Consider the following 25,854-nt stretch of genomic DNA (forward strand, 5'->3'; position numbering starts at 1 on the left):
CACTTTTTCATTGGTGCCCGAGACAGTTTTATGGTCCAATCCGACCCTGTGAGCCGCCAATGTCCATTTCCTCCATTAAAAAAATAAAAAAATAAAAATCTTTTACATTTATTTTCATTTCAGGCTGGGGACTCGCGCCTCCCCCCACCCGGGAATGTGGCCGCACCCCCCTGGTTTGAAGACCTATGGCTGTTGTTGCACTGCATTCCTTCGGGCCACCTCCAGCCCTCCCACCCCCCGATAGCCTATGTATGATACGATGCTATAGGGTACATTTGAAGATATTGCCTCATAATGTAGGTATGTGACAAAGTAGTTTGTAAAATAGATTGTAGTTCAGTGAGGCATGCACTTGCTGCTATAGATGTAAAAACCAAAGAAAACTATGCATTTTCGATGACATACCCACGTCGCCACTTGATGCATCTCTTGCTAACTTCCGAATGGCGAGATACTTTCTTTTTCGCTCCATGGGAACCTATAAATACAACAGATCAAATCAGTCACTGGGACATGTTTTAGAAGAGAAGGTTTCAAAAGAACAAATTACTTATCTTTTAGTAATGTTATGTCCGACAGATATTTCTATTATGGATTCCTCATCTTTGATATCCTTCTCGCAGCACAGGTGCTCTTCCGGAAACTTTTCTGCAGTTAAGGTGAGTAAACTTAATGCAACAAAACCCTTGAAGTTCAGCGCACTGGGAAACTCAGGACTGGCTTAATTCAGCGCATTCCAGCTGATCTCCTCCATAATGCCATATGCCCCGTAATGCTATTTTATATGGCATTGTAAATTCCTTCTCTTATAATATATATGTGCTCTTGGGCTTTGCAACGGGAACGTGCAGAGTTAAGCCGGTTTGGAATTTCCCAATGCCTGAATTTCAAGGGTTTTGTAGTGTTAAGTTTACTCACCTTAACTGCACTTCAACTAAATTTTGTTTTCCTTGAATTTCAAGGGTTTTGTTATACCATAGGTTTTTTTTATACCCACTATCATTTTCAGCGCCACTGTCCACAGCCTTCGGCTGTGGCCGACTGTGTATTTTTTTCGGTGCCACTGGCCTTTGGCCATGGCCAGTGGCCACGGCCTTTGCCCACTGTATATTGTTCGGCGCCACTGGCCATGGCCTTCTGTAAAGACTGGAGAGGGTTGTCTGTACTACTACCCACTACATGGTTACATGCTCTCAATTGGTAGCAATGGACGATCAGCCAAGGCTGAGACTCAAGGGAGGTGATGCAGGCTGGTTCTTAGGTACAGTGAAACCCCAATCCCTCACAAAGGAATTTATACACACTATGTTATGTGCTAACACAATTCTTTTATTAAGGGATAAAAAGTCATGTAGATATACACAAAAAATAAGACTCACCTGGTGCTCAGAAATCTAATCATATAGTTAACTCAATATATTCAATTCTATGTGGTACACAGTTACCCTTATAATTCAGTAATAATGCACCAACTGCAGACAGTTATTAAAAAGCATTACATCACTAGGCAATGTTTAACCTCATAGACATTGATGAAGGAATGCAGTTAATACTTTGAACATTGGCAGAATGCTTTCTTTAGTGTAAAAATGCAATACTGTATGAAGATTCCTCCACCTGGGCTATCTGTAAGACAAAGTTAGTTGCACTTTACTTTTAGCCTCCTCACGAGTTGGGCGGTATCCCAGCGTATTTTCCGTCGAGCGCTATTTGCGCTAATGCCACGATGTCTGGCTGAAACAACGCCAGATCATGAGTCGGCACACACAGCCATGGCGTGAACGCAAATAGTGCCCGGTGGAAAGAGTGGCTATGAACCTGTAAATCCAGTGCAAATTGCGCTACCGTCGAGCTGCGGTGCTAATAGCGCCGCAGGAAACGCATCACCGCTGGAACAGGAAATAAAGCAGCGGCCATCTTGGAAATCCCAATCCCCAGAGAATCGCAGCCCCTGTAAGCCATCCACTCCTCTAAAGCTTGGAAAATGTCATAGGAACGTACCAAGGGCAAGTCAGCCTTGAACAGGGTGCGAAAACCCAAGTTCACAGGTCAGTAGCTTTCCATACTTGTTGAGGAGGTTTTGGGACATCAAGAAGAGCTGTATGGCCCACAGCAGCGCAAGGCAAGTGCCCAGCGGCGAGCACAGATCTGGAGACAAGTGAGCCAGAAGGTGTCAGCGGTGGGCTGTGTGCCCAGGGATGGGGAGGATTGCCTCAACCAGCTGAATGACATGCGGGTCCGTTTTTGTGGTCTCCTGGCCCAGCACAGGAGCAAGAGAATGGGGACTGGAGGATGGCCAGCACCGCGACCACCCGAGTTGACAACTTGGGAGGAGCAGATGACCACCCTGATAGACATGGGCACAATCAAGGGAGTCAGTGGAGCAGAGGCAGGCACCGGTACCCAGGAGGCTGCAGGTGAGCAGACCCCCCCCTTGAAAACTGCATAATCATGTTAGGCCCACCCCTCCAATCCCAGTATGCGTTTGCAATGCATGTGACGCACCGCAGCTACCCATAAATTCCCCCTCGTACCTCCATAACCTAGCGCCCCCTGGTCCCATAAGTACCTAAAATGTATCAACCTAAGCCCCAAGGAAAAGGCATCCATGGGCATGGCACAGCAAAATGATGTGTGGGTGCGTATAATAGCCCCCCCACGCACAGCGACATGGGAGCAATGCATTCACAACAGACATCTGAAGATGTCACACCAACATGTCCAAGCAATGTCCCTTCCCTGTAGCACGTTCCACCAATCACAACATGGGGACTGACTGACTAATATGCAATGGGCAAGGATGATAGACACTGTGCCCTACCCCATTGTAAGGCATGAAATGCAGGATACAAATGTAAGCTGCCCTCAACTCATACAACATCCTATGTACCCCACAGGCATGCAGCGATCATCTCTGGGCAATGATGATGGGGAAGAAGCATCCACATACAGCCGCATGTCCCGACGCGCATCAACGAGCACCACCACCCCGCAAAGGCACCGGCATGAGAAGGCAAGACGCAGGACACATCCTACGTCACTCCACTCAGACCGGCGCAATGTCCACAAGGCATTCAGGATGTGGAGGGAGCCACCAGTGGGTCTATCTCGGATGAGGGCCACAAATCCACTGCGGTATGAAACACTGCACTGGTGTCCTCAGCCAACCACAGTGCCACTCATGAGATGGGCACAACCCAAGGGAGCCCAGAGCAGGTGCCAGTGGAAGCACACACTCCCCATGTACCTGTGCGTGTACGTCGTGCCCGCACACCTGTGTCTGATGTGGACACCTTCTTATGGTTCCGCTGAAGGCAGCTCATCCAACCGCAGCAGCCCCATCATAGATGCCACCATGACCCCCAACAGCTTCCCTGCCACCCCGCGCAGACCTGTCAGTCCAATCGTCACAGGACCTGCTGTAATGGGGCTGCTGGATGTGAAAGAGGCTCGACAGCTGAGAATTGAGGCCATGTCGGCTGAGCACAACCGCCAGGACAAGGCAATAAGCCGTGCCATACGCAATCCTGCCAAGACCATGGCACGTGATAATGCGCGCACCTGTAGAGTGGTGGAGGGCTGTACAGCGGCCCTGACAGGATTTGGACAAAGAGTACGCGAGCTGTGTGAGGGTCAATCTGCACATGCTGAGCAGATGCGGGAGGCAAACAATCTGCTGCGCCAGCAGCTGCAGTTTTCAGGAGATATTCCATCTACCTCTACAACACCCACAGAGGGATCCCTGGAGGCTTTGCCCAGGTGCTGTTCCCTGCGCAATATCCCATGCCGCTCACCAGAGGGACCCGGACGTGGGAAGCGCGCCGAGCCCTGGGCACATGGACCCACTTGCACTGTTGTGTCACGGGGGCAGGGGGGGATTGTGTGCTGTGGAGTTCAAAGGGGAGAGGGGGATTGTGTGCTGAGGAGTTCAAAGGGCGGAGGGGGGATTGTGTGCTGAGGGGTTCACAGGGGGAGGGGGATTGTGTGCGGGCTAGTTCACGGGGAGGGGGGATTGTTGAACTAATAAATCCCGTTCATTATGCATACAAAGCATGGACATTCATGATTGTGTTGAAGTGCTCTTTATTTTACAAGTGATGTGTTACATGTACCCATCCACCGGATCAAAAATAATTGCCAATCATGGCCTGTCTGCCCAACCTCCCCTCCCTCACCCCATCCCTGTGTGAATGTGCCCTGGCTTTGGGCACATTTTCATCATCACTCCCATCCCCAGGTGGCTGGCCATCAGCATCATGGGGCAGTGGCACATGTCTGCGACAGCAAATGTGCAGCATGGCACAGGTAAGTACGATTTTGCCAACTTTCTCTGGTGCCTTCAGCAATCCAAATGCCATTTCCACACAGATGCGTGTACGCCCATGGGCAATGTTATATGCCAGCTCTGCTGGAGTGTGTGGATTACGCACAGGGGTCACGAGCCATGTGTACTGCAGGTATCCAGAATCACCTGCAGGGGAGAGAATGCAGACATTAGGCCAAGGTTGGTTCAGTGACATTGGCAGCAGAATCAAGTATGTGTTGAAAAGGTTCATGCTATCTCAGTGCAATGTTGTCATACATCCTTCACCTTCCGGGACATGCATGGGCTGAAGTTTACATGCAGCAGCGTATGTTAATGCTTATGTGTGTCACACTCATGTAGTACACGTACGCTATTTTTCATATAGCTACTTTCATTGTGGTGTGTGCTGTCCAAGATGCAGTATTCAATCAATGGACTACTACTTACTGCATGCACCGCCCCTGTGTCTAAATGCCACAGTACTCTGTTCCTTATTTCTGGATGAGGGTACCCTTATATCTGCATGTTCAGGTGATATGTTGTTAGGCCATCTGTTGTGGCATTCACTATGGCTGGTGTTGCGTTTGCTACTTGGCACAATCATGTATATTTGGCCAGGCATGTGATTGGCCAATCAGGGGTCCCTATCTCAGGGATGGTCATTGTCGTGACTCCAACTAGTTGTGTATAGTGGTTTTGTGGATGTGCCTACATTAGGACTCTATTGGCATGACTGTCTGGTGGCCAGGGTGGGATATCTCTTCTGTGACAGGGTGAGGAGCAGCACTGTGACACACACAAGATGCTTTGTGGTAGTAAGCCTTCCATTTGTGACTGTGCTTTCACAAGTTTGTGCCATTCAGACTGGGTGTGTTCTGCTGTGTGGAATGTGTGCAAGGGTTCTCGTGTGAGGCACATGCATGGAAATGTTGCTGTGCTAGTGCTGAATGTGTCTCCTGCTGCCATGCAGGGATTCCTGTGTGTATGCTCCCTCGCCCCCCACAAACAGGTGTAATTTGGCATGCATATCAGACTAGATTTGTACTCACCCAACATCCATTTGTTTTGGCCTCAGTGCCTCTCCATGTAGGCTGGCAGGGTACTGTTGCGCAGGACCATGGAGTCGTGGGTGAATCCTGGGTAGCGGGTGCAGCAGTGGGTGAAGATTAGGTTGGGGCTACACGTCATCTGCACGTTCATGAAATGGTAACTCTTACGCTTCCTGTAGGCTGTCTCAGATTCCCGGGGTGCTACTAGTGCTACATGTGTGCAGTCTAGGACTGCTATGATGTTCGGGACTTGGGCAATGGCATGGTGTTAGGCAGAAACCTGTGCAGTTCTCTTAGGGACCACTGCAAAAGACTTAAGACTACAGGTGTTGGCAGTAAACCCAATTGGTAGCAGCCTGTGCCACCCAGATTTACCTGGTAGCTGTGGCTGAGCATCCAGACTTCTCTCAAGAAGAGTTAGACAGTATATAGAGTATACAAGATAGGTACCAAAATACAGTAGCACAAGCAAACACTGACCAGAGCTTTGGTATTAAGTATATAATTATTTAATGACACACTTAGAAACACTCTAGCACTATTATTGTAAGCAAGTTCAAAAACACAGTCCCTATTAATATATATATATACATCCCTTATTCCTTATTAGACAAGTCTTAGTTAACACCACTTATTTCCAGACAGAGGTGAGCGCTTAACTAAATATGGCACTCCAATAAGTTAAGAAACAAGGAGGGAAAAGGCAAACATTAGGGCACAACACAATACTTTAGAAGCACTCAGCAAGGCAGGAAAGTCAAAGTCTACTTGTGAGCAAAGAGTTCAGAGGCCAGGCTCCCTCTTGGAGAGAGTAGAACACCAATGCACCCAAGATCACACAGTTTAAAAGGCTTGCAGAGAGTTTAAAAAGGAATCAGTTCAGCTCAGAAAAGTTCAGTTAGCCAGCCTAGGGCTAACCCAAATGGTAAGTTGAGGATTTAAGAAGACACCCCACACAGACCGTTGCGAGGGAGGCCAGGCGGACACAGTACCTTGAAAGTGGAGAGAATCCTCCGGCGGGGGCAGTTGTTCCTGGCAGCGGGTGCTAGTCGCGGCGTCATCCAGAGGAAGAGAAGATCTCGACGTGGAGGAAAGCTGAAGGTTGTTGCACTGCCAGGGAAGAACAGAGCCGCAGAGTTCTACGGTTAAAAGGTACTACCCTTTTATTCGCGGTAGTGGTAAAACGTGGTATCCCGATTGCCGGGGTGCTTGGCACAGGAAAGGCAGCCACTAGATGATCTGGGAAAGCGAAAAGGCGGGCAAACTGGTTATCCCCACCAGTCAAAGGAAGAAAACTCTTCGGGATGAAGATCTCCTCTGTCGTTGGAAGAAGTGGTGAGTCGGTTCAGCAGGGCTCCACCGGTGGTGTCGTCGTTGCAGGTCGGCTCAGCTTCTCCCTCTTCGGATTCTTTGGTCCTGTGGCGACGTCTGAAGTTCCAGTCCCCAAAGCCCTGCTTTTATGCAGACAACCCCCATTCATCAGTCCTAGTTGTCACTCAAACATGCTAAGTGGTGAGCCGGGCGGCTCACCACTGGGCCAATCACACAAGAGTGCGACTTGAGTTGCCGAGGCAACTCAGTCCAGGGTGCCTAAACCCCCCCCCCCCACACATCCTGTAGACCCAGACAGAGTGGCACCACTTTTGGAGGCTTCTGTGGAGAAGCCCACCAAAAAGTGGAACAAAGGGCTCGACTTGGGTTGGAATTACAGAGGCGAACACAAACGCCATTTTAAAACCGAGTCCTGGCGAAAAGACCCAACCGGGGAATAAATATTAAATAAATAACCCAGTGGTATCTTTAACATTGCACCAAAAAGTGGTGCGTTTAAAATGAATGGGAAAAGCCCATAGTAAATATTCTTAAGGAATATTTTGCGTGGTAACCACTGCCACCAGCCAGAAACTCGACGAGGGGGGACTGCACAGTGCCCCCTCAAAAAACAGACCCAGGGGCAATTCAATTACCCCTACCAGTACTTCCACAATATGATGGTTTGTACTGGTTCTGTTCCCAATTTAAGACTAGTAAAGTCAATAGTGACTTTACATGCCCTGGGAGACAGTAGTCAGTCCCAGGGTATGGAGTCTATGTTTGGGGGTCACTATGACACCCCTGTGTTACTGCACTGAGAGTGCTGTGTAACACTTACCAAAAACCACATGAAACCCTATGGAGTAAAAGACCCCATAGCCCATAAAACACATCAAAAAGTCAAAGGATACCTCAAATCATGTCTAAGAGTGGGAGAAAAAGAGTCTCACTCTTAGCAGGAGAAAAAAATAAACCCCAAAAATCCAGCTAAGCTGCTGGGGGACTCACTAGGTTTGGGAAATTAGCCTTAACAGAGAATTCTCCCTAACACATGGAACTGTGCCTTGAGCTGGTTGACCTGTGCGGCTGGCAATGTAATGTGCTCATTGACATGGAGCAGCAGTGCATCCAGCACCTGTCCCAGCACGGCACTGAAGGTGGACTGGGCCATACCATGCATCATGGCAACGGTGTGTTGGAAGCTGCCAGTCCCGAGGTACTGTAGAACGGACACAAGCTTCACAAGTGGGGGCACAGCAGTGCTGATGGCTATACAACTGCCTATGTCAGCCTGGATTGTGTCCAGCAAATGGGTGATGGTTGTCCTCCTCCTGAGGAGGGCACAGTGGAGGTGGAAGTGCCTCCGCTGGGCGCACCCTGGTCCCTTATCCCTGTAGGGATGACACTGCCCTTGCTTTTCCAATGGAGCTTGGCCTCTACCCCTTTTAAGTGGTGAATGAGCAAAAATGTGTGCCCCTGCCCGCAAGGTTCACAGATCGCTGTTGCTGGACTGCAAGCCCCAGCGACTTAGAGGTAGCCATAGAGGCTTGGAACATCCTTAAGGACTCATCGGCCTTGGTGCCAAATAAGTTTGTGCCATGGAAGGGCATATCCAGATTTTTTTGTTGAATGTCAGTAGCAAACCCGGACATCCTTAGCCAAGAGAATCTGCCCAAGACTGTGCTCATAGCCATCAGTCTTGCTACCCACTATACAGTATCCAGACAATACTGCATCATCTCAAGAGAGGCTTCCTTGCCAGCCTTGATAAGGGCCTCAAAGTCTTCCTGCATCTCGCCTTTAAGGATGTGCTCCGATGCTTTCGCCATGACAGGCTAAAGGATAACTTGGCCAGAGCACATGAGATGTTATACACACGCTTATAAACCTCTTCAGTATTCAGCGCGTTATAAATAACCAATTATAATAATAATGATAATAGTAAACAGGAGACCAAGGCTCGAAGAGCCTAAAATCTTCCTTCCCCATGTTCCCATTTTCTTGTTCTCCTTGCCAGGGGGCAAAGATGGGAAGAAGTGGTTTTATGGTTTGCCGTAGTGGCCTGGACCATGAAGCTTGGCGGAAAGGAACATGGGGTTTGAGGGTGACGGCCTGTGCTTTTTCACACAATTGTAGTCCACTGTGTGAACTGAAGTTGGTTCGGCCCATAGTTCTAGCACTGGTCCATCTACTGCCCAACTGAAAGGTAATATAATATCCTTCTTGAAAATCTCCTCGAGAAGGTCAGTTAGTTGCTACTGTACCTTCTGACGTGAAGGGGCAGATAACCCTAAGGTGCCGGCCACCTTCGCCATGATGCGCAGGAAAGTGGTCTGAGATTGGCCCAGGATGGCAGCAGGTAGCATGTCAATCTCAGGCGAGGTGTCCAGTCAAGTTGGCCACATGTTCCACCAAGTCTCCCAGCTCTCCATAAAACTCCTCCAGAAAATATCTGACTTCCCTAGGATGGAGTGGTTCCAACCTGAAAGGGATGGGGCCCCCTTCTTCATAAATGTCCTCAAAATTGGACATGTATGCTCTCATGGGGAGCGGCAGAAATTCCCTTATGATGCAGGCGTAGGCCGGTATCGCGAGAGAGGGACCCGAGGTCAGACAACTGGATATCTGGAGACATAACAGTGTGACCCTTGGATGTGACTTTGTTACGGTTGCCTCTGGATTCCCTGTGGGTTTGTCTGAGTGCGATTGGATCCATCGGCTTGGCCGAAGGCACCAGAGCCACCAATGCCGAGGCCGCATTGGCAAATATGTCAAGCATCTTCATCCTGAAACGTTCCCATTCCTTAGGAATGCAGTGTTTCTTCTGTTTCTTGTTCTTTACGAAATGGGGACCATTCCTCTGTGTTGTGGGCAGCGCCCAACGACCTCGAAACGTGTCTGCTTATCACCTCTCTCCTTGTGGAGGAAGTTAAAAAGTGTTGCCTCTCATTTATGAAGCACCTTTGGGCGCATATTGGCACAATCCGGCAGTGCAGCTACCAAACAGACATTTGCCCCCCTCAATCCACGCAGGGTTTGAAACCTGAGGAATCCGTCGGATATGGCACTGCGTCGAATAACAAAGAACGGAAGCCAAAGATTTGAGAAAATCAAATCAATTTTAGGGGAGGTGTTCCTAAAGCAAGCGGAGTGTGCAGAAAAAAGGAACTGAGTTCACAGGGCGCGGCGCATCTATCTACTGAGAAGTCGAGTGGAGCAGACGCAGACCCTCACTGTGCCCTCTGGCGGCAGCAAAGCTTCCTAAAGAGCAGCTCCGCTTGGGAAAATCATTAAACATACTTTTATAAAATATTTGTTTCCCAGAAATAATTATCTAGAGGAACTGCAAAGAAAATATACAAGTAAGGTGTACCAACAAAACTGAAGTGTGAATGAGAGCTTGCTTTACTATTATTTCTTTCCTCATTACTTACACTGCATAAGATACAGTTTTTGTTCATATGAATTACGTTTATCACAAGGACCATCAACATTGTTATTTCTTTTGGGTGCTGAACATTCCATGCAGGAACTCAACCAGTTAGACTTTTAGTAAAATAAACCTATAGAAATCCGACGATTTAAAAAAAAAAAAAAATTGATATCAAAATATTAAAAGATTGGACTTTTTTTGGAGTAGCTCCTTTGATCCCAGTGAGTATTAATGTGATATTTTGTAAAAAAAAAAAAAAAAGACACAATCCTTAGAATCTCTACAAATCATGTAAAACGTGCAACGTCAGTGTCACTTAAATTTGACTATAATTGTTTATCAATACACAGTGAACCATCACAGAAGAAACATCAGCAATCACCACATGACAATTGGCTTAGTGTAAGCAAGCTAATAAAACTTCAGGGCAAACAATTTGATACCAAGGCGACCAAATCTGTCATTGATTAGACGAACAGTAAATGTATCATATACAAATGAAATAAATATTAAAGAGAAGAAAGAATTTCAAAACGCCCTAAGATAGTAGCCACCACTGAACCTAGAATAAAGAACCCTTTGCTGCCTTTAAATGAATTTCCCTCTTAGAGGCTTTTTGAGAAGTCATTTAACAATCACCACTCTGTGCGTAACTTTCTAGAAATGGGAGTGACCTTGATCAGTAGCAAGGAAACCAAAAATAAAATGTCGCTGGAGGTCATCCACTCTACCCCAATCCACAAAGTCAACGGTCCAGTATCTGTTTGCATGTCACTAGTGGCTTCAGCACGCATGAGAAGGATAACAGACATATAATAGCCACTGGGTGGTTAGAAGGAGGGAGTTTGTTACAGTAAAACATAATTTCAAGAGCTTGTGTTAAGCTAGAGAGCAGAGGACACCTTTCCAGTATTTGTCTTTTTCAATATTTGCAAAGCTAAAGAACCTATCATCTATGCTCATGCAGACTCACCCGCAAGGGTAAAGGGACCAAGAACCACCTGTTGCCCATTTCATCAGTGATCAGAGAGAAGGGTTTGATATTGACATGGGTGCTGAGATACATACACTTAGCATATCCCGGAGAACGGAGCATATTATTGTCAAACTCAGGTCTTGTCTTCTCAGAGTCCGAGATATTTACATCCAGAACCCCCTCCTCCTCACCCGTATCTTCCAAAGAGGATTTATGTCTTCGCCCCATTCTCCTTGACGATTTCTTTTTTGTGTAGAGAAATGGTCTTCCGCGGGTAGAAGCCACCCTGCCAACCTGGTGAAACAGGAGAGCAGAGGACCTCCTCCCGCAGAAACCAATGAGAGAGGAAAAAAGCGGATGCTAAAAAAAACTCTCTTTCATATTGAATCTTGAGTGATGAGTTAGGTGGTTAGAGAATGTCCAGTAAAGAGGAAGGTCCGGATCCCTGGTCACGTGATAACAACGTTGAGGCAATCCTTTCCGGGAAGCACCCAGGGAATAATGGAGTCCTTGACGGAAGGAAGAGGACCGCAATACAAGGTAAGCGGCAGCTGGTTACCAGTTGGAGGTAAGGAGAGAAATTGGATAGGAAAGGAGACAGCAAGAGAAAGAACGCAAGAGAGAGAGACCACTTGAAAAAGTACGGAAACTAGACCAAGGTATGGTGGAAAACAGAATAACTAGGAGGAAAAGAGGGAGGGGCAGCAAAGTGATGAAACGAAGGAATAGTACAGCCTGAGCCGAAAGGATAATTACAAGGAAGAACAGTGGGCAAAAACAGGAGAAAGGAAAGGCAGGAAAAAAGGGTGAAAGGTGGAGCGCTGAAGGCGAGAGGGAAAGCAGGAACGAAGGGATAGGACCAAATAAAGTCGGTCACAGCAAAACAGCAAAATGCCAGAAAAACACAGTGCGAGTATCCGGAGCGAAATGCAAAGAGTTGCAACGCGCCGACCAAAACAAATGGGCGTGGTTAAATATGGAACTCGAAGAAACAGAGGACAGAAAGACTAGAGAGGACCGACAGGAAAGGTCAGAAAAAGGTGGAACATCCTAATGGCGGCATAGACGCCAATCTTTCCATATGCGCAAGGGAAACCTGTGTGAGCGATGCATGACAATTATGTGATCAAACTTCCCTGAACATGAACCAAGATGCACCAGAGCATATGTAAGCACAAGCACAATGCCTCAAATTGACAACAGAGGAGCCTTGTAATAACATCCTCACAAGGAGCGTTAGACACGCTTTTTATATTGTGCAAGTTAATGAATGAATACCGCAGCAAAAGAACCAAATGGTAAGCAATACTTGAGGCATGGTGAAAATGACACCTACCATGGATAAATGACAGTGAAAAAAGCTGTGCCGAAAGTAACTACTTTACAAACCCTGTGGTAAAGCTCAGATTAAAAAAGGGGCAAGATGGAGAAGAAGAAAAAAATAGAGGGAGCACAGAATGCTAATGAAACAAAAAGTATGATGGAGGGACACCTGCCCTTGACTCAACTGCTTGCTAACCAACTTTGATTTTCTTGACTGCTTGGCCGGATTGAAAGAACATTTGGGAAAAAAAAAAAATCTGAAGAAATGAAGGCCTCAATCAATCAACTCTCCAAACCGATCTGAGAAATTAACCATGAATTGTCTACCACGGGAGGGCTTGCAAATGAAAATTAAAATGCCATTCAAGACCTAGCGCAAAGGAAGTGGGCACTTTAAGAGACTAAACATGCATTCATGAAATGAGACTGGGTAGAGTGAAAGATAACGAAAACCACAACATATGCAAAAACCTAGTGAGTTTGTTTTACTCTACTTCTATAGCTCCTTGTGTCAAACACTTTACAAAACTTAATGAGATGATACAATATACGATATGACAATCAATACACAGGGCGCAACAGAAAGAAAAATCAACAAAATAACACTGGCAGAAGTGAAAATGAATTGATGGGTCATAGAAACAGCAAAAGTAAGAGTCAAGCTACATGATGATCAGTGCAAGACAAAAGCAGGGTACTCCCCTCTCTGACCACTAAGAGAAAAAAAGTAAGTATTGAGAGAGGGCCAATCCTAAATAATTCTATCAAAAACACAGAATAGGCCACATTCACAGACCGAGGAAACATATGGACTCTAAAATCCATACTCACAGAACAGACATGGCTCTCCAAGGATTGATGTATTGGGAGGTCAGGGTGCATGCAGGTGCCTTGCTAGTCGGGCTAGATGGTCAGGAAGAGCAGATGGCATTGTGCCTCCAAATGCAAGTGAAGCAGGGCGCCCTTGCTAGTGCACAGCCCATGATGCATATGACAATGGCTGCCATAGCTTTTGAATTATGCAGTCTTCCCTCGCAGCCGTGCAGCAAGCCAAAGTGCACCACAATCCACTCTTCAGCACCGCCCACCTCCACCTGAAACCGTACTCAATGGACACCATGCCCCATTGCTGCCGGCGCTGCAGCTACTGCCTCTGATCCGCAGTGGTGGCAGCAAGTAAGACATCCTCCTTGTCCTCCTAAGGGCCAGGCAGGGTAGCCCTGTCTACAAGCAGGCTCAGGAGGAAGACCCGTTCATGTGCAGCAGCTCAGGGCCACGGCAGGGCTTTTTGAAAAGGCTTGCTCGAGCAGCAGTAGAATCAGACCAAATCATAGATGCAAAAGCTTTTTCTGCACTTTACCCAAATGTACACGCTTGTGACATTACTAGAACACAAATGAAAGGGTCTGGAAAAACAATTAAAGAGCCTCCTCCCTTTTTATTCATTCAAGATTTCAGCACATTGATGTGTCAAAAATAACCACACCTAGACTACTCGTGTTTATGTAGTTTTCAGTATCTGCTTTTTTCATAGTTTAAGAGATACTTCTGAACATCACTGATTACAACAAAAACAAGCAATCACAGTTTACACAATCAAAACAGAACAAAAGCAAGTTGGTACTCTTGCACACTTTTTTTTACAAAGAACATAATACAATTACTACTGTCGCTAAACAAAGAGGGCGAAAGGGGTCAAGATTCGATAAACAGATGGACAACAGGTATATAATACATATCTAAATATAAACAGTTAACATTGGCGACACTGTGTTTAGAGAAAAATGTGTCTACACCCGGTGTTTCAGCCCTATATTGGGGCTAAGTGAGCCATTTCTTCCTAGGGCCTTCATTAGGGCAAAGGAGGACAATGCGGTCAAGATGTTCAGGAGGTGCTGTAAAATTACTGAGGGATAATGAGGGGACGCTCCAAGCGTAATAGCAGGAAAACGTGTGAGATAAATCACTGGATGTCTATCATGTACTTAATGGACATCACTCACCTGTGGGGGCGAAAGTCTGGCCACAGGTGTAACAGGTGGAAGGTAAACCCAAGGCCCAAGTTGCCTATGGGTAATGGTCACAGTGGACACCTAATTGGGAAAATGGAGTAGGATTTTGGGTTACCAAATATATTGGTGTAATTCAAAACAGGTTATGTTAATAGTGGTGACTCTACAACACACTGAAATAACAGTCTTATCTAATTTAAGGACCGTAACGTTGAATAAATCAAAAAATTCAGCATAATAGACAGAGCTTTGCTTTAAGTGCAGAGCTAGGGGAACACAAAAACAAAAAACACACAACATCAATGAGTCTGCCGGTGTGGACTGTTCTTGAAAACATGTCAGAGTGTAATCCACCGCTGGGAAAACAGTATATGTGAATAACTGGAACACGCTTACCTAAATACAGTAAGCCCTGTGGTTAGTGAATCACTGATGGCACCAATGCATTAGTAGGTGTCCACATCAATAATTGAGCGAGCCCTGGGAGCTGTAAAACACATGTGCATATAGATAACAACAATGCTCGTAGCACCGGGTCTCAGAGATGCATGGCTTGGAATGTATTGAGAATGCAGTTTCTTCATACCTTGCTAGGTAGAGTATTTGTCTCTGCGATCGATCCGCGCGGAAGCAGCGTCTTGCAAAAGCACAAGCACAGAGATCTCTTCCACGGGCAAAGCAGCGGTAAGGACGCCGTTGCTAGGCGCCATGGGTACATATAGCGGCCGCCATATTGGATTGGTGTCCGCGTGTAACAGGATATTAAGATGAATATCCGGGAATGTGGTCCCCAAAAACGCTCGATGAATTATCATGAGACACATTAGAGTCTAGATAATTGTAGTGTGATTTCATAACATGTTTATGTCTATTTCCATGGCAACCATTCACACGTAAGGAAACGAAAAACACGGTCTAAATACAAATCAGTACTGGATCAAATGGAATTATGGAGTCGGTCACAAAATAGAGAAATTACCGGCCCCATGTGTGTATCCGTACCATGGTAACGGTATACAGCATCGAGCGCCAAAAGCGTGTGCACTCACGCGAGTACGTGTGACTGTGAGCACACTAGATCGGCACTGGGGCACAATTCTAAAGAGTGAGAGTCATGTGTGCCAGAGTATTAAGTAATGCCGCATCTGAGTGAAGACGTGCCTACGATCATCCTCAGGGGTGGTGCGGGCATGGATGGGTGGCACTCATGTCCCAACAGCTGTGTGGTGCTAGACAACAGCTAGGACGAGTGGTGTGACCACGAACTTAGGATTGAGCATGGAATGGTCCACCTAACATTGTACAGGGTGAAGTAAACATCAAACATGTAGAAAAGTACGAAAAGAGAAACAATTCGAGAAACAATTACTATAAGCACATGTACAATTGTCTACAGTGAATACAGATGGGGCTGACCCCTCAGATGACTAATTACGTCACAATCAAGGCTATCTCGGGATGGATGAATACCTCATTTCATAATTTGAGTACAAAACAAATCCCATGTTGGAAGAGATGAGAGCTGTAATTTGGAAACAGTCCGCAATGTAGTCAGCCTATCTAAGACCAAACTTCATGCCTTTCATTCAGTGGTACCCATGTAAAGATGTTGTATATCTAAGACAGGATACATAGACCTAATAAAAAGAATTTCCATTCTATAGATATGTTAAGGACTGTTTTGACCGTGTCTAATCTGTGGACCCAACTCTGTTCTAGCTGTGTCAAAGCTTTATTCAAGTCGCCTCCTCTCACTGTAGGTGCAAGCTTTTGAATGATAAACTATCTGAGATCCAAATCTGTGTGTTTCAGGAGGCAAAAATGGTCCACTAAAGGATTATCAGGGACCTGGTTTCTGATACAAGAGCGATGTTCCGAAATGCACATTTTGATGGGACGGATAGTTTCGCCCACATACAGGAGGCTGCAGGGGCATTCAATGATGTAAATCACTCCCCTTGGAGTTACAATTTGTGTGTTCTTTCATTGTCCACTTAATGTTCTTATGTTTGAAAACTTTTTTCTGCACAGTGAGGGTACAAGCAACGCATTGCCCGCATTTGTATTGTCCAACCACAGAAGTTAGGTTCCATAGGGTGTTTTCCACAGGTCGAGCTGGCTCCACAAAGTATGGACTAGAGTGTGTCTTAAGTTCTTTTTCTTTTTGAACTCGAAACTGTGAAATTTGTTAAGTGTCCCTGCTTGTTTGACTAAATGGCAGTTCTTCTTCACAGCTTTCTGTATAAATGTCACCCAATGGACTGAAAGTCGTGACGCAGACCAATCTGTCTAGTTCCTTTTTGGGTTTTGTTTCGAGGCAGATCTCCCTCGGAGTGTGTGTGGCTCTTTTTCTGGCATCCCTTATTGCCTTTCGGGAGTATTCTCTTTCCGTAAGCCTCACGTGTAGACCTTCTGCGTGTTTCTTAAACCTTTCAATGTCAGTGCAATTCCTTCGGATCCTCAAGAATTGTCCATAGGGTAGATTATACTTAAGGCCATGTGGGTGATAGCTCTATTCCAGCTCCATTCCAGGAACTCCAAATTCTCTACAGGACTTCCACCTATAGATGAACCAACGCAATCAATACATTAAGTTTACCATACAGTGGGATCACCATCAGATTGACTTTCTTGATCTACATATATATAGAACAGGAGATCTCCTTAAAACTGAGCTATACCGTAAGTCCACAGACCGGAACAGTTTGCTACATTTCCAGAGCTATCACCCACATGGTCTTAAGTATAATCTACCCTATGGACAATTCTTGAGGATCCAAAGGAATTGCACTGACGTTGAAAAGTTTAAGAAACACGCAGAAGATCTACACGTGAGGCTTACGGAAAGAGGATACCCCCGAAAGGCAATAGGGATGCCAGAGAAAGAGCCACACACACACTCCTAGGGAGATCTGCCTTGAAACAAAACCCAAAAAGGAACTAGACAGATTGGTCTACGTCACGACTTTCAGTCCATTGAGTGACATCATACAGAAAGCTGTGAAGAAGAACTGGCATTTAGTCAAACAAGCAGGGACACTTAAATTCCCCTGTTTCGCCTTCAAAAAGAATAAGAACTTAAGAGACACTCTAGTCCATACCTTTGTGGTACCAGCTCGACCTGTGGAAAACACCCTATGGAACCTACCTTCTGTGGTTGGACATTACAAATGCGGGCAATGCATTGCTTGTACCCTCACTGTGCAGAAAAAAGTTTTCGAACATAAGAACATTAAGTGGACAATGAAAGAACACACAAATTGTAACTCCAAGGGAGTGATTTACATCATTGAATGCCCCTGCGGCCTCCTGTATGTGGGAAAAACTATCCGTCCCATCAAAATGCGCATTTCGGAACATCGCTCTTGTATCAGAAACAAGGTCCCTGATAAACCTTTAGTGGACCATTTTTGCCTCCTGAAACACACAGATTTGGACCTCAGATGGTTTATCATTCAAAAACTTGCACCTCCAGTGAGAGGAGGCGACTTGAATAAAGCTTTGACACAGCTAGAACAGAGGTGGGTCCACTGATTAGACACGGTCAAAACAGGCCTTAACATATCTGTGGAATGGAAATCCTTTTTATAGCTCTATGTATCATGTCTTAGATATACAACAACATCTTTACATAGGTACCACTGAATGAGAGGCATGAAGTTTGGTCTTAGATACGCTGACTACATTGCGGACTGTTTCCGAATTACAGCTCTCATCTCTTCCAACATGGGATTTGTTTTTTACTCAAATTATGAAATGAGGTATTCATCCATCCTGAGATAGCCTTGATTCTGACGTAATTATTCATCTGAGGGGTCAACCCCATCTGTATTCACTGTAGACAATTGTACATGTGCTTAGAGTAACTGTTTCTCGAATTGTTTCTCTTTTCGTACTTTTCTACATGTTTGATGTTTACTTCACCCTGTACAATGTTAGGTGGACCATTCCATGCTCTATCCTAAGTTCGTGGTCACACCACTCGTCCTAGCTGTTGTCTAGCACCACAAAGCTGTTAGGACATGAGTGGCACCCATCCATGCGCGCACCACCCCTGAGGATGATCGTAGGCACGTCTTCACTCAGATGCTGCATTTCTTAATACTCTGGCACACATGACTCTCGCTCTTTAGAATTGTGCCCCAGTGCCGATCTAGTGTGCTCACAGTCCCACATACTCGCGTGAGTGCACACGCATTTGGCGCTCGATGCTGTATACCGTTACCATGGTACGGATACACACATGGGGCCGGCAATTCCTCTATTTTGTGACCGACTCCATAATTCCATTTGATCCAGTACTGATTTGTATTTAGACCGTGTTTTTCATTTCCTTACGTGCAAATGGTTTCCATGGAAACAGACATAAACACGTTATGAAATCACACTACAATTAGCTAGATTCTAATGTGTCTCATGATAATTCTTCCGAGCGTTTTTGGGGACCTCATCTCCGGATATTCATCTTAATATCCTGTTACACGCGGACACCAATCCAATATGGCGCCCGCTATATGTATCAATGGCGCCTAGCAACGGCGTCCTTACTGCTGCTTTGCCTGTGGAAGAGATCTCTGTGCTTGTGCTTCTGCAAGACACTGCTGCCGCGCGGATCGATCGCAGAGACAAATACTCCGCCTAGCAAGGTATGAAGAGACAGCATTCTCAATACATTCCGAGCCATGCATCTCTGAGACCCGGTGCTATGAGCATTGTTCTTATCTATATCCACATGTGTTTTAGAGCTCCCAGGGCTCGCTCAATTATTGATGTGGACACCTACTAACGCATTGGTGCCATCAGTGATTCACTAACCACACGGCTTACTGTATTTAGGTAAGCGTGTTCCAGTTATTCACATATACTGTTTTCCCAGTGGTGGATTACACTCTCTGATATGATGTTTTCAAGAACAGTCCACAGCGGCAGACTCATTGATGTTGTGTGCTTTTTTGTTTTTGTGTTCCCCTAGCTCTGCACTTAAAGCAAAGCTCTGTCTATTATGCTGAATTTTCCGATTTATTTGACGTTACGGCTGCCTTAAATTAGGTAAGACTGTTATTTCAGTGTGTTGTAGAGTCACCACTATTAACATAACCTGTTTTGAATTACACCAATATATTTGGTAACCCAAAATCCTACTCCATTTTCCCAATTAGGTGTCCACTGTGACCATTACCCATAGGCAACTTCGGCCTTGGGTTTACCTTCCACCTGTCACACCTGTGGCCAGACTTTCGCCCCCACAGGTGAGTGATGTCCATTAAGTACATGATAGGCATCCAGTGAGTTATCTCACACGTTTTCCTGCAATTATGCTTGGAGCTTCCCCTCATTATCCCTCATTAATTTTACAGCACCTCCTGAACATCTTGACCGCATTGTCCTCCTTTGTCCTGATGAAGGCCCTAGGAAGAAATGGCTCACTTAACCCCATTAGAGGGCTGAAACACCGGGTGTAGACGCATTTTCCTCTAAACACAGTGTCGCCAATGCTAACTGTTTATATCAAGATATGTATTATATACCTGTTGTCCATCTGTATCGAATCTTGACCCGTCGCACTCTTTGTTTAGCGACAGTAGTAATTGTATTATGTTCTTTGTAAAAAACTGTGTGCAAGAGTACCAACTTGCTTTTGTTCTGTTTTGATTGTGCAAACTGTGATTGCTTGTTCTTGTTGTAATCAATGATGTTCAGAAGTATCTCTTAAACTATGAAAAAATCAGATACCGAAAACTATATAAACACAAGTTTTTGTAAGTCTAGGTGTGATTTTTTGACACATCGAAGTGCTGAAATCTTGAATGAATATTAAGGAGGAGGCTCTTTAATTGTTTTTCCCGACCCTTTCATTTGTGTTCTAGTAACTTAAGCCCTCCTGGGCAGAATAGGGTTGATCCTCCAGGAGCCCTTCTTTACATTCACTCTTGTGACATCACACTTAAAAAGGGAACACAGAATGGGTTACCAGAGAAAAAACAAAAAGAACAAGCACACCGGATAGTGTACTTAAAGAACTAAGCATTCTGGACACAGAGCAGATGGAAAGGCAAGTTTCTAAAGAGCGATGAGATGGAACTCATCAGGAACCGCAGGAGACTATGAAACAACATGAAGCTAGATGACCAACTGGGGACCGAGTTTGGGATGACAGGCAAAAAGGTGTTGTAGAGTTCATTAGTGGTTGTATAATCACCATGTTCCTTGGTATTTACACATATTTTTTCCCATGACTGCCCACTGTGGCAGTGAAGAGTTTATATGCATTTACTATTCATAAGGTACCGTTTCACTTCATGCCCAGCTGGTATGTGAAGGGTCAGGTGGTTTCACAGGTTTTGGTTACATAATAACAAACTTTGGTGTGAGGAAGTACCAAGTTTGAGGATTATTAGATGCAGTTGGGGAGAAAATAGGATCCATGAGCCACTATATGCTAAATGACATAGGACCTGGAGGAGGTGGTAAAAGAAGTGTCCCAGGTCATGCAGCCCATTTGCAACCTCTGGAGTACATCCCATCCTTCTGACCTTTCCCTTTTGGCCCATTACCCACCATCTTTAAGGGAAAACCAACATGTTGGGCCCTGGGTTCCACAAACATCAATTCCCTAGCAGAACCTGTGAGAACTGCAAGGCTCCTTAAAGAACGGACCTTGAAGTGAAGCTCCATCACAGTGGAAAAGCATTGGTAGGGATTGTTTAGTAAATACAGCATCCTCAAGAAGGTTATATTAAAAACAGCCTATTTACTTTCAAAGGGATTATCGTTTTTATTGCAAAAAAAAAAAAAAAAACAATACGAAAATTAGAATAACTGTCCATGCATGCAGCTAGAAATCCTTTGGTGCATCGGGTTTACACTTTTATTGAATAAGTTGGCTGTGGCACGAGCTGGTAAAGGTGAATTTTACTTTGCCAGACTAATTTTCACACTTGCCCTCATCCTTTCATACTGGAATCATCAGGTGAGATGTGACTACAGACAGCCGTATGATATGAAAGCGTTTCCTTAATGCCAATTATGTGTTTAAAAGGAAACCGACAAATTGTTACTAATCCCAATTACGACTGTGCATACTTTTACGTTAGATGCTGTCAAGAGTGGACTGGAAGTCAAAAGAGGCACTGGATGTATTTTCGAAGTGGCCCTATACTATACTGTGCAAGCAGAAATAGCATCAGGATTGTGGACTGCATGCAGCAATGTAAACAATTCTAGAGTGCTCTCATAAAAGAGGCCTATGGTGCAGAGGTCCACTGAGAAATCTCCAGACATCACTGTAGGCCAGCCCACCACTGGGTGCTGTGTGGGCCAGCAGCATAAAAGGGGCATCTTAAATGGATGTTGGTAAGTTCAATGAAGCACCCAATGGCCAGTAGGCCATGTAGGCGCAAACCCACCAATGCCAGTTTGTAAAACAGAGCTTTGTCTGCAAGTGCGACTGTTTAGCACATCCGACTTTCAAGACCAAATCAATTTACTAATCCTCCTAAAAATTTTAATAAATCTGGCAGATTCCCATCTCCGTATGGAAATCAGTCACACAGACATGCACTTTCTGCCTGAACAAACAAGCTTCGGCCCTAGTGTATAACCTTTGTTATACAGTAGGGTCGAAGTGAAGCCAGATGGGAGCACTGAACTGATATAGAGTCCTTCAGACCAGAAAAAAAAGGTACGTCCAATGCGGTGGGTGGGTAGGGACATGAAAGTACTTCCTACCACCACTGGTTGCATACCGTAAAAGCTAGGAGGATATTTGTATTTTGTATTTTTTGCATTTATTTGCAACGCACATAACCCGTAGGTATCTAGGCACTAGTTTCATTGTGGAAGGGCAAGTTATTTATAACGTGGTCATTTTCTTTTCTTTTTCCAAGCTCGGGTCCGGGATTCGAAACTGTGTTTCTCAGCGTAGTCTTGCTTCCAAGACCTGTGCGTTGCCACAGACCTATCCTCCAGTCCTCCATATGCGTGCGGGTGACCATCTAGAAACATCCTATCAGATGAGCTTATTGACAGTCTCCGATCTAAGAAGTCCTCCTTCCTCCATTGGAACTCGAAAGTAACCACACTACCAGCCTTTCTTGGATTCCTCTGGTGGCACAAATTCGACCACTCCCGTCAGTAATACCCAGGGTCGGATTGGCCCCTCAGCCTCTCGGCCCGTGGCCGGGCCGAAATCATCCCTGGAGATTGGGGCCCGGTTTGGAGAAAAGGAAATAGAAAAAAATATATATTTTTTTTTTCAAAAAGACTTTCACCCTTCTTAGGTCGATAAATGAGTACCAACACAGGTTGGTTAATATTGTATGCATATTTGTTCTATAAAAAAGAGCTTAAGCCTAAGTGCTATATAATAACATATCATTTGGCCTTGAATGTCTGCTTGGATTCACAGTAATTTAGTGTACTTAGGGACAATGCTATTTGATGCCACTTCCTGTTTTGTCAAGGGGTGAAAGGTTGTGTTTCATCGCTTCCCGGGATGTCAATTTGGGGTGGGGTCAAATGACATAACTTTCGGTGATGTCATCAGAGGGCAAGGGTCGTGAGGCAAGGGGTGGCCCACTTTTTTGAGGCGAGGGGTGGGCCACTTTTTTTTGGGTGTCCGGGCCTATTTCTTGTCCCAGTCCGACCCTGGTAATACCGGAAGTATTTCCTGTAACTGGAGCAGTTTCAGAGGAGGCATAGGTAAAAGAGATTTTGGTAACATTCCTGACCAAATTCCTCAGGGCAACACTATCGAGATACATGCGATAAGATCTAAATCCCTGAAGGCATAGCCTATACGGATTCTAGTTTTCTTCTTTCTTTGGATCATAAACGTCATAAACGAGGGGTTCATAGTGATAATATCGAATACAAAAATCTCGAAAGTCATTTTTTCAAAAAAATAATAAAAAAAAAAAAAAAAAAAAAAATCGCATTTCTTTTTCACTACGCTCTTTGGGGGAACTCCTGATCCAGAATCTATGGGGTTTCAGACAGTCAAACCTCAGAGTTGAAAGCAATTGCTGTGTGTCACCCAGCCCTGATAGAGTTGGTGCTGCAATGGTGGGCTCTAAAGTTGTCAGTGCAGATGATATGGAGGAAGAGGGGGTTGAGCAGGACAATGCTGGGGGCAATGCTGAGGGAAATGGACCCGATGAAGGATTGACGAGTCCCAAGCCCTTGGCATGTGGGAGTAGCCTTTTTTGTTTCTAATTCACAGGGAGAGGCAAAGACAGGATACCCTTAACAGACTTGGTGGGCTGCTGGAGGCTTTCTGAATAGATTGCCTAAAAGCCTCCCACTCATCTGGTGTCAAGGCTGAGGTGGGAAAGGCCAAGGGACACTTTCCTTTATCATTTGTGGCACCTTCTAGTCAGAGTCACAATGCTTATATAGACATTTCCTGTGGGAGAGGAAAGTGTGAAGATGACAAATCACACCTGGAATGGTAGTACTTTTCTCGTCTTATCCGAGCAAGTTCGACTCCTCTCTGGTTCAACAGGGGAGGTCTTTGTCGTATTGAAATACATGTCAAGGGTAATTGTAGGTGAGGCCAAAAGGTTTAAGTAACTTACCTGTACCTCTTGCTCTCAAACATGGGACTGGCATGGATTCACACGTTCATGAATATTCCCCGTCAGGCTGGGAATCCTTGGCACAAATAAAACCGTTAAGCTTTAGCTTGAAAACTAAATTTCTCCTCTAAACCAATCACTGTATTGTGGGTCATACTTCCCCCGTCCAATGATAGTTCCCTCCATAAGTCCCACCCCTGGTGGCCATCTTCAGATTTGGTGAGCATGTAAAAGGCAGTATGAGCCAAGAAGAGCCACAGATGGGAAGGAGGGAGGGTTCACATGTGAATCAATGTCAGACTCATACTGGAGAACAAGAGTTACAGGTAAGTAACTTAAACCTTCTCCAGCCTGGGATCTGACATGGATTCACATGCTCATGAATAAATATTACACAGCAGTACATATACACAACCACGGGATGTGGCAAGGCTCAACAGAAGTAAAAACACTCACCCCTGGATCAGACTCACCTCAAGTGAACAGGTTGCGTAGCACCGCTTGCCCGACCCAGGAATCCTCCATGGAATCCCTGTTGACGCAGTAGAACCTTGTGAATGTGTGCGTGGACCTCCACGTAGTAGCCCTGCAGATGTCAAGCATGGGCACACCAGAGAAACGCTGTTGTCGCTCCGATGGCTCTGGTGGAATGGGCTCTTGCCAGCCGGAAGAGGTCTGTTGGCCAGACGGTGACAATGCATGATGCAGCCGGAGAGCCACCTGGAGATGGAAGCCTTCGACAAGGCCTTCTCGTGAGTCACAGGTCCAAAATCGATGAACTGAGAGTCTTCCCGAAAGCCCTTCGTGCGTGCCATGTAAAACTTCAAGGCACGAGCAACGTCCAGCGAATGCAAGGCCCTCTCCGCTTGCGACAATGGGTTTGGGAAGAGGACAGGTAGCGCCAAAGGCTCGTTTAGGTGGAACTCTGATGCCACCTTTGGCATAAAGGTAGGGTGTGTACGCAGTACCACTCTTGTAGTGTGGAAGGATAAGTACAGCTGTTCGCAAGACAGTACCTGGATCTCCCTGACACACCCAGCTGAGGTGATCGACATGAGGAAAGCCATCTTCCACGAGAGGAACGTCAGAGGGGCCTCATGCATCGGTTAAAAGGGGGACCCCATGAGCTTAGTCAAGACCACATTGAGTTCCTAAGCTGGGGCTGGAGACTTCACTGCCAGAAAAGTCCTGAAGAGGCCCCATGAACCCCTTGACGAGTCTGTGCGACCACAGGGAAGGCTTACCGAGTTTCCTGGGGTAACGGGATATGGCGGCCAGGTGCACCTTGATAGAGGTGTGAGCCAGCCAGTCCAGCCTTGGCCAAAGAAAGCAGGTATGGTAGGAGCTGTGGGGCTGTGAAACGCAGGCGTAGTAATCGTCTGAGTCCGGCACCACACAGAGAAGCGCTTCCACTTATGACAATACCACAACATCATCGAAGATGCTCGGGCCTTGGACAAGATGTCCTTACATTCCTATGGTAAAGAATAATGTCCAAACACTAGGGCTGCAGCAGCCAGGCCCGAGGATCAGCGACGCTGGGTTGTGGTGTAGAATCGCCCCTCCTTCTCTGGCGAGAATATCGGGAAACCAACGAAGCCTGATGGAGCGGGCCGCCGACAGACTGAGCAGGTCTGGATACCAGATTTGTCACAGCCACGTCAGAGCGACGAGTATCATCCTGCAGTGATACTGTCTGAGTGTGTTGATCACTCGTAGCTTGAGTGGGAACTGAGGCAAGGCCTATAGGAAGAGTCCCACCCACAGGAACGAGAAAGCATCCCTCATGCTCCTTGGCTGCAGGTACCTGCTGGCGAACCTCTGAAACTCTGAGTTTGTCGCCGTCGTGAAGAGGTCGATCTGGGG

General features: G+C 45.9%; 1 protein-coding gene across 1 annotated transcript in view; it reads right to left on the reverse strand.

The window, feature by feature from the left end:
* Positions 1–25,854, reverse strand: part of PRKDC (protein kinase, DNA-activated, catalytic subunit) — a 3,362,625-nt gene that overhangs the window by 1,607,297 nt on the left and 1,729,474 nt on the right. The window contains exon 45 of the mRNA XM_069621025.1: positions 406–478. Coding sequence (XP_069477126.1) covers positions 406–478 — 73 coding nt within the window. The remainder of the gene's footprint in view (positions 1–405; positions 479–25,854) is intronic.

Source organism: Ambystoma mexicanum, chromosome 5q (assembly GCF_040938575.1).
Source record: "Ambystoma mexicanum isolate Mex_15411 chromosome 5q, UKY_AmexF1_1, whole genome shotgun sequence".
NCBI classification, from domain to species: domain Eukaryota; kingdom Metazoa; phylum Chordata; class Amphibia; order Caudata; family Ambystomatidae; genus Ambystoma; species Ambystoma mexicanum.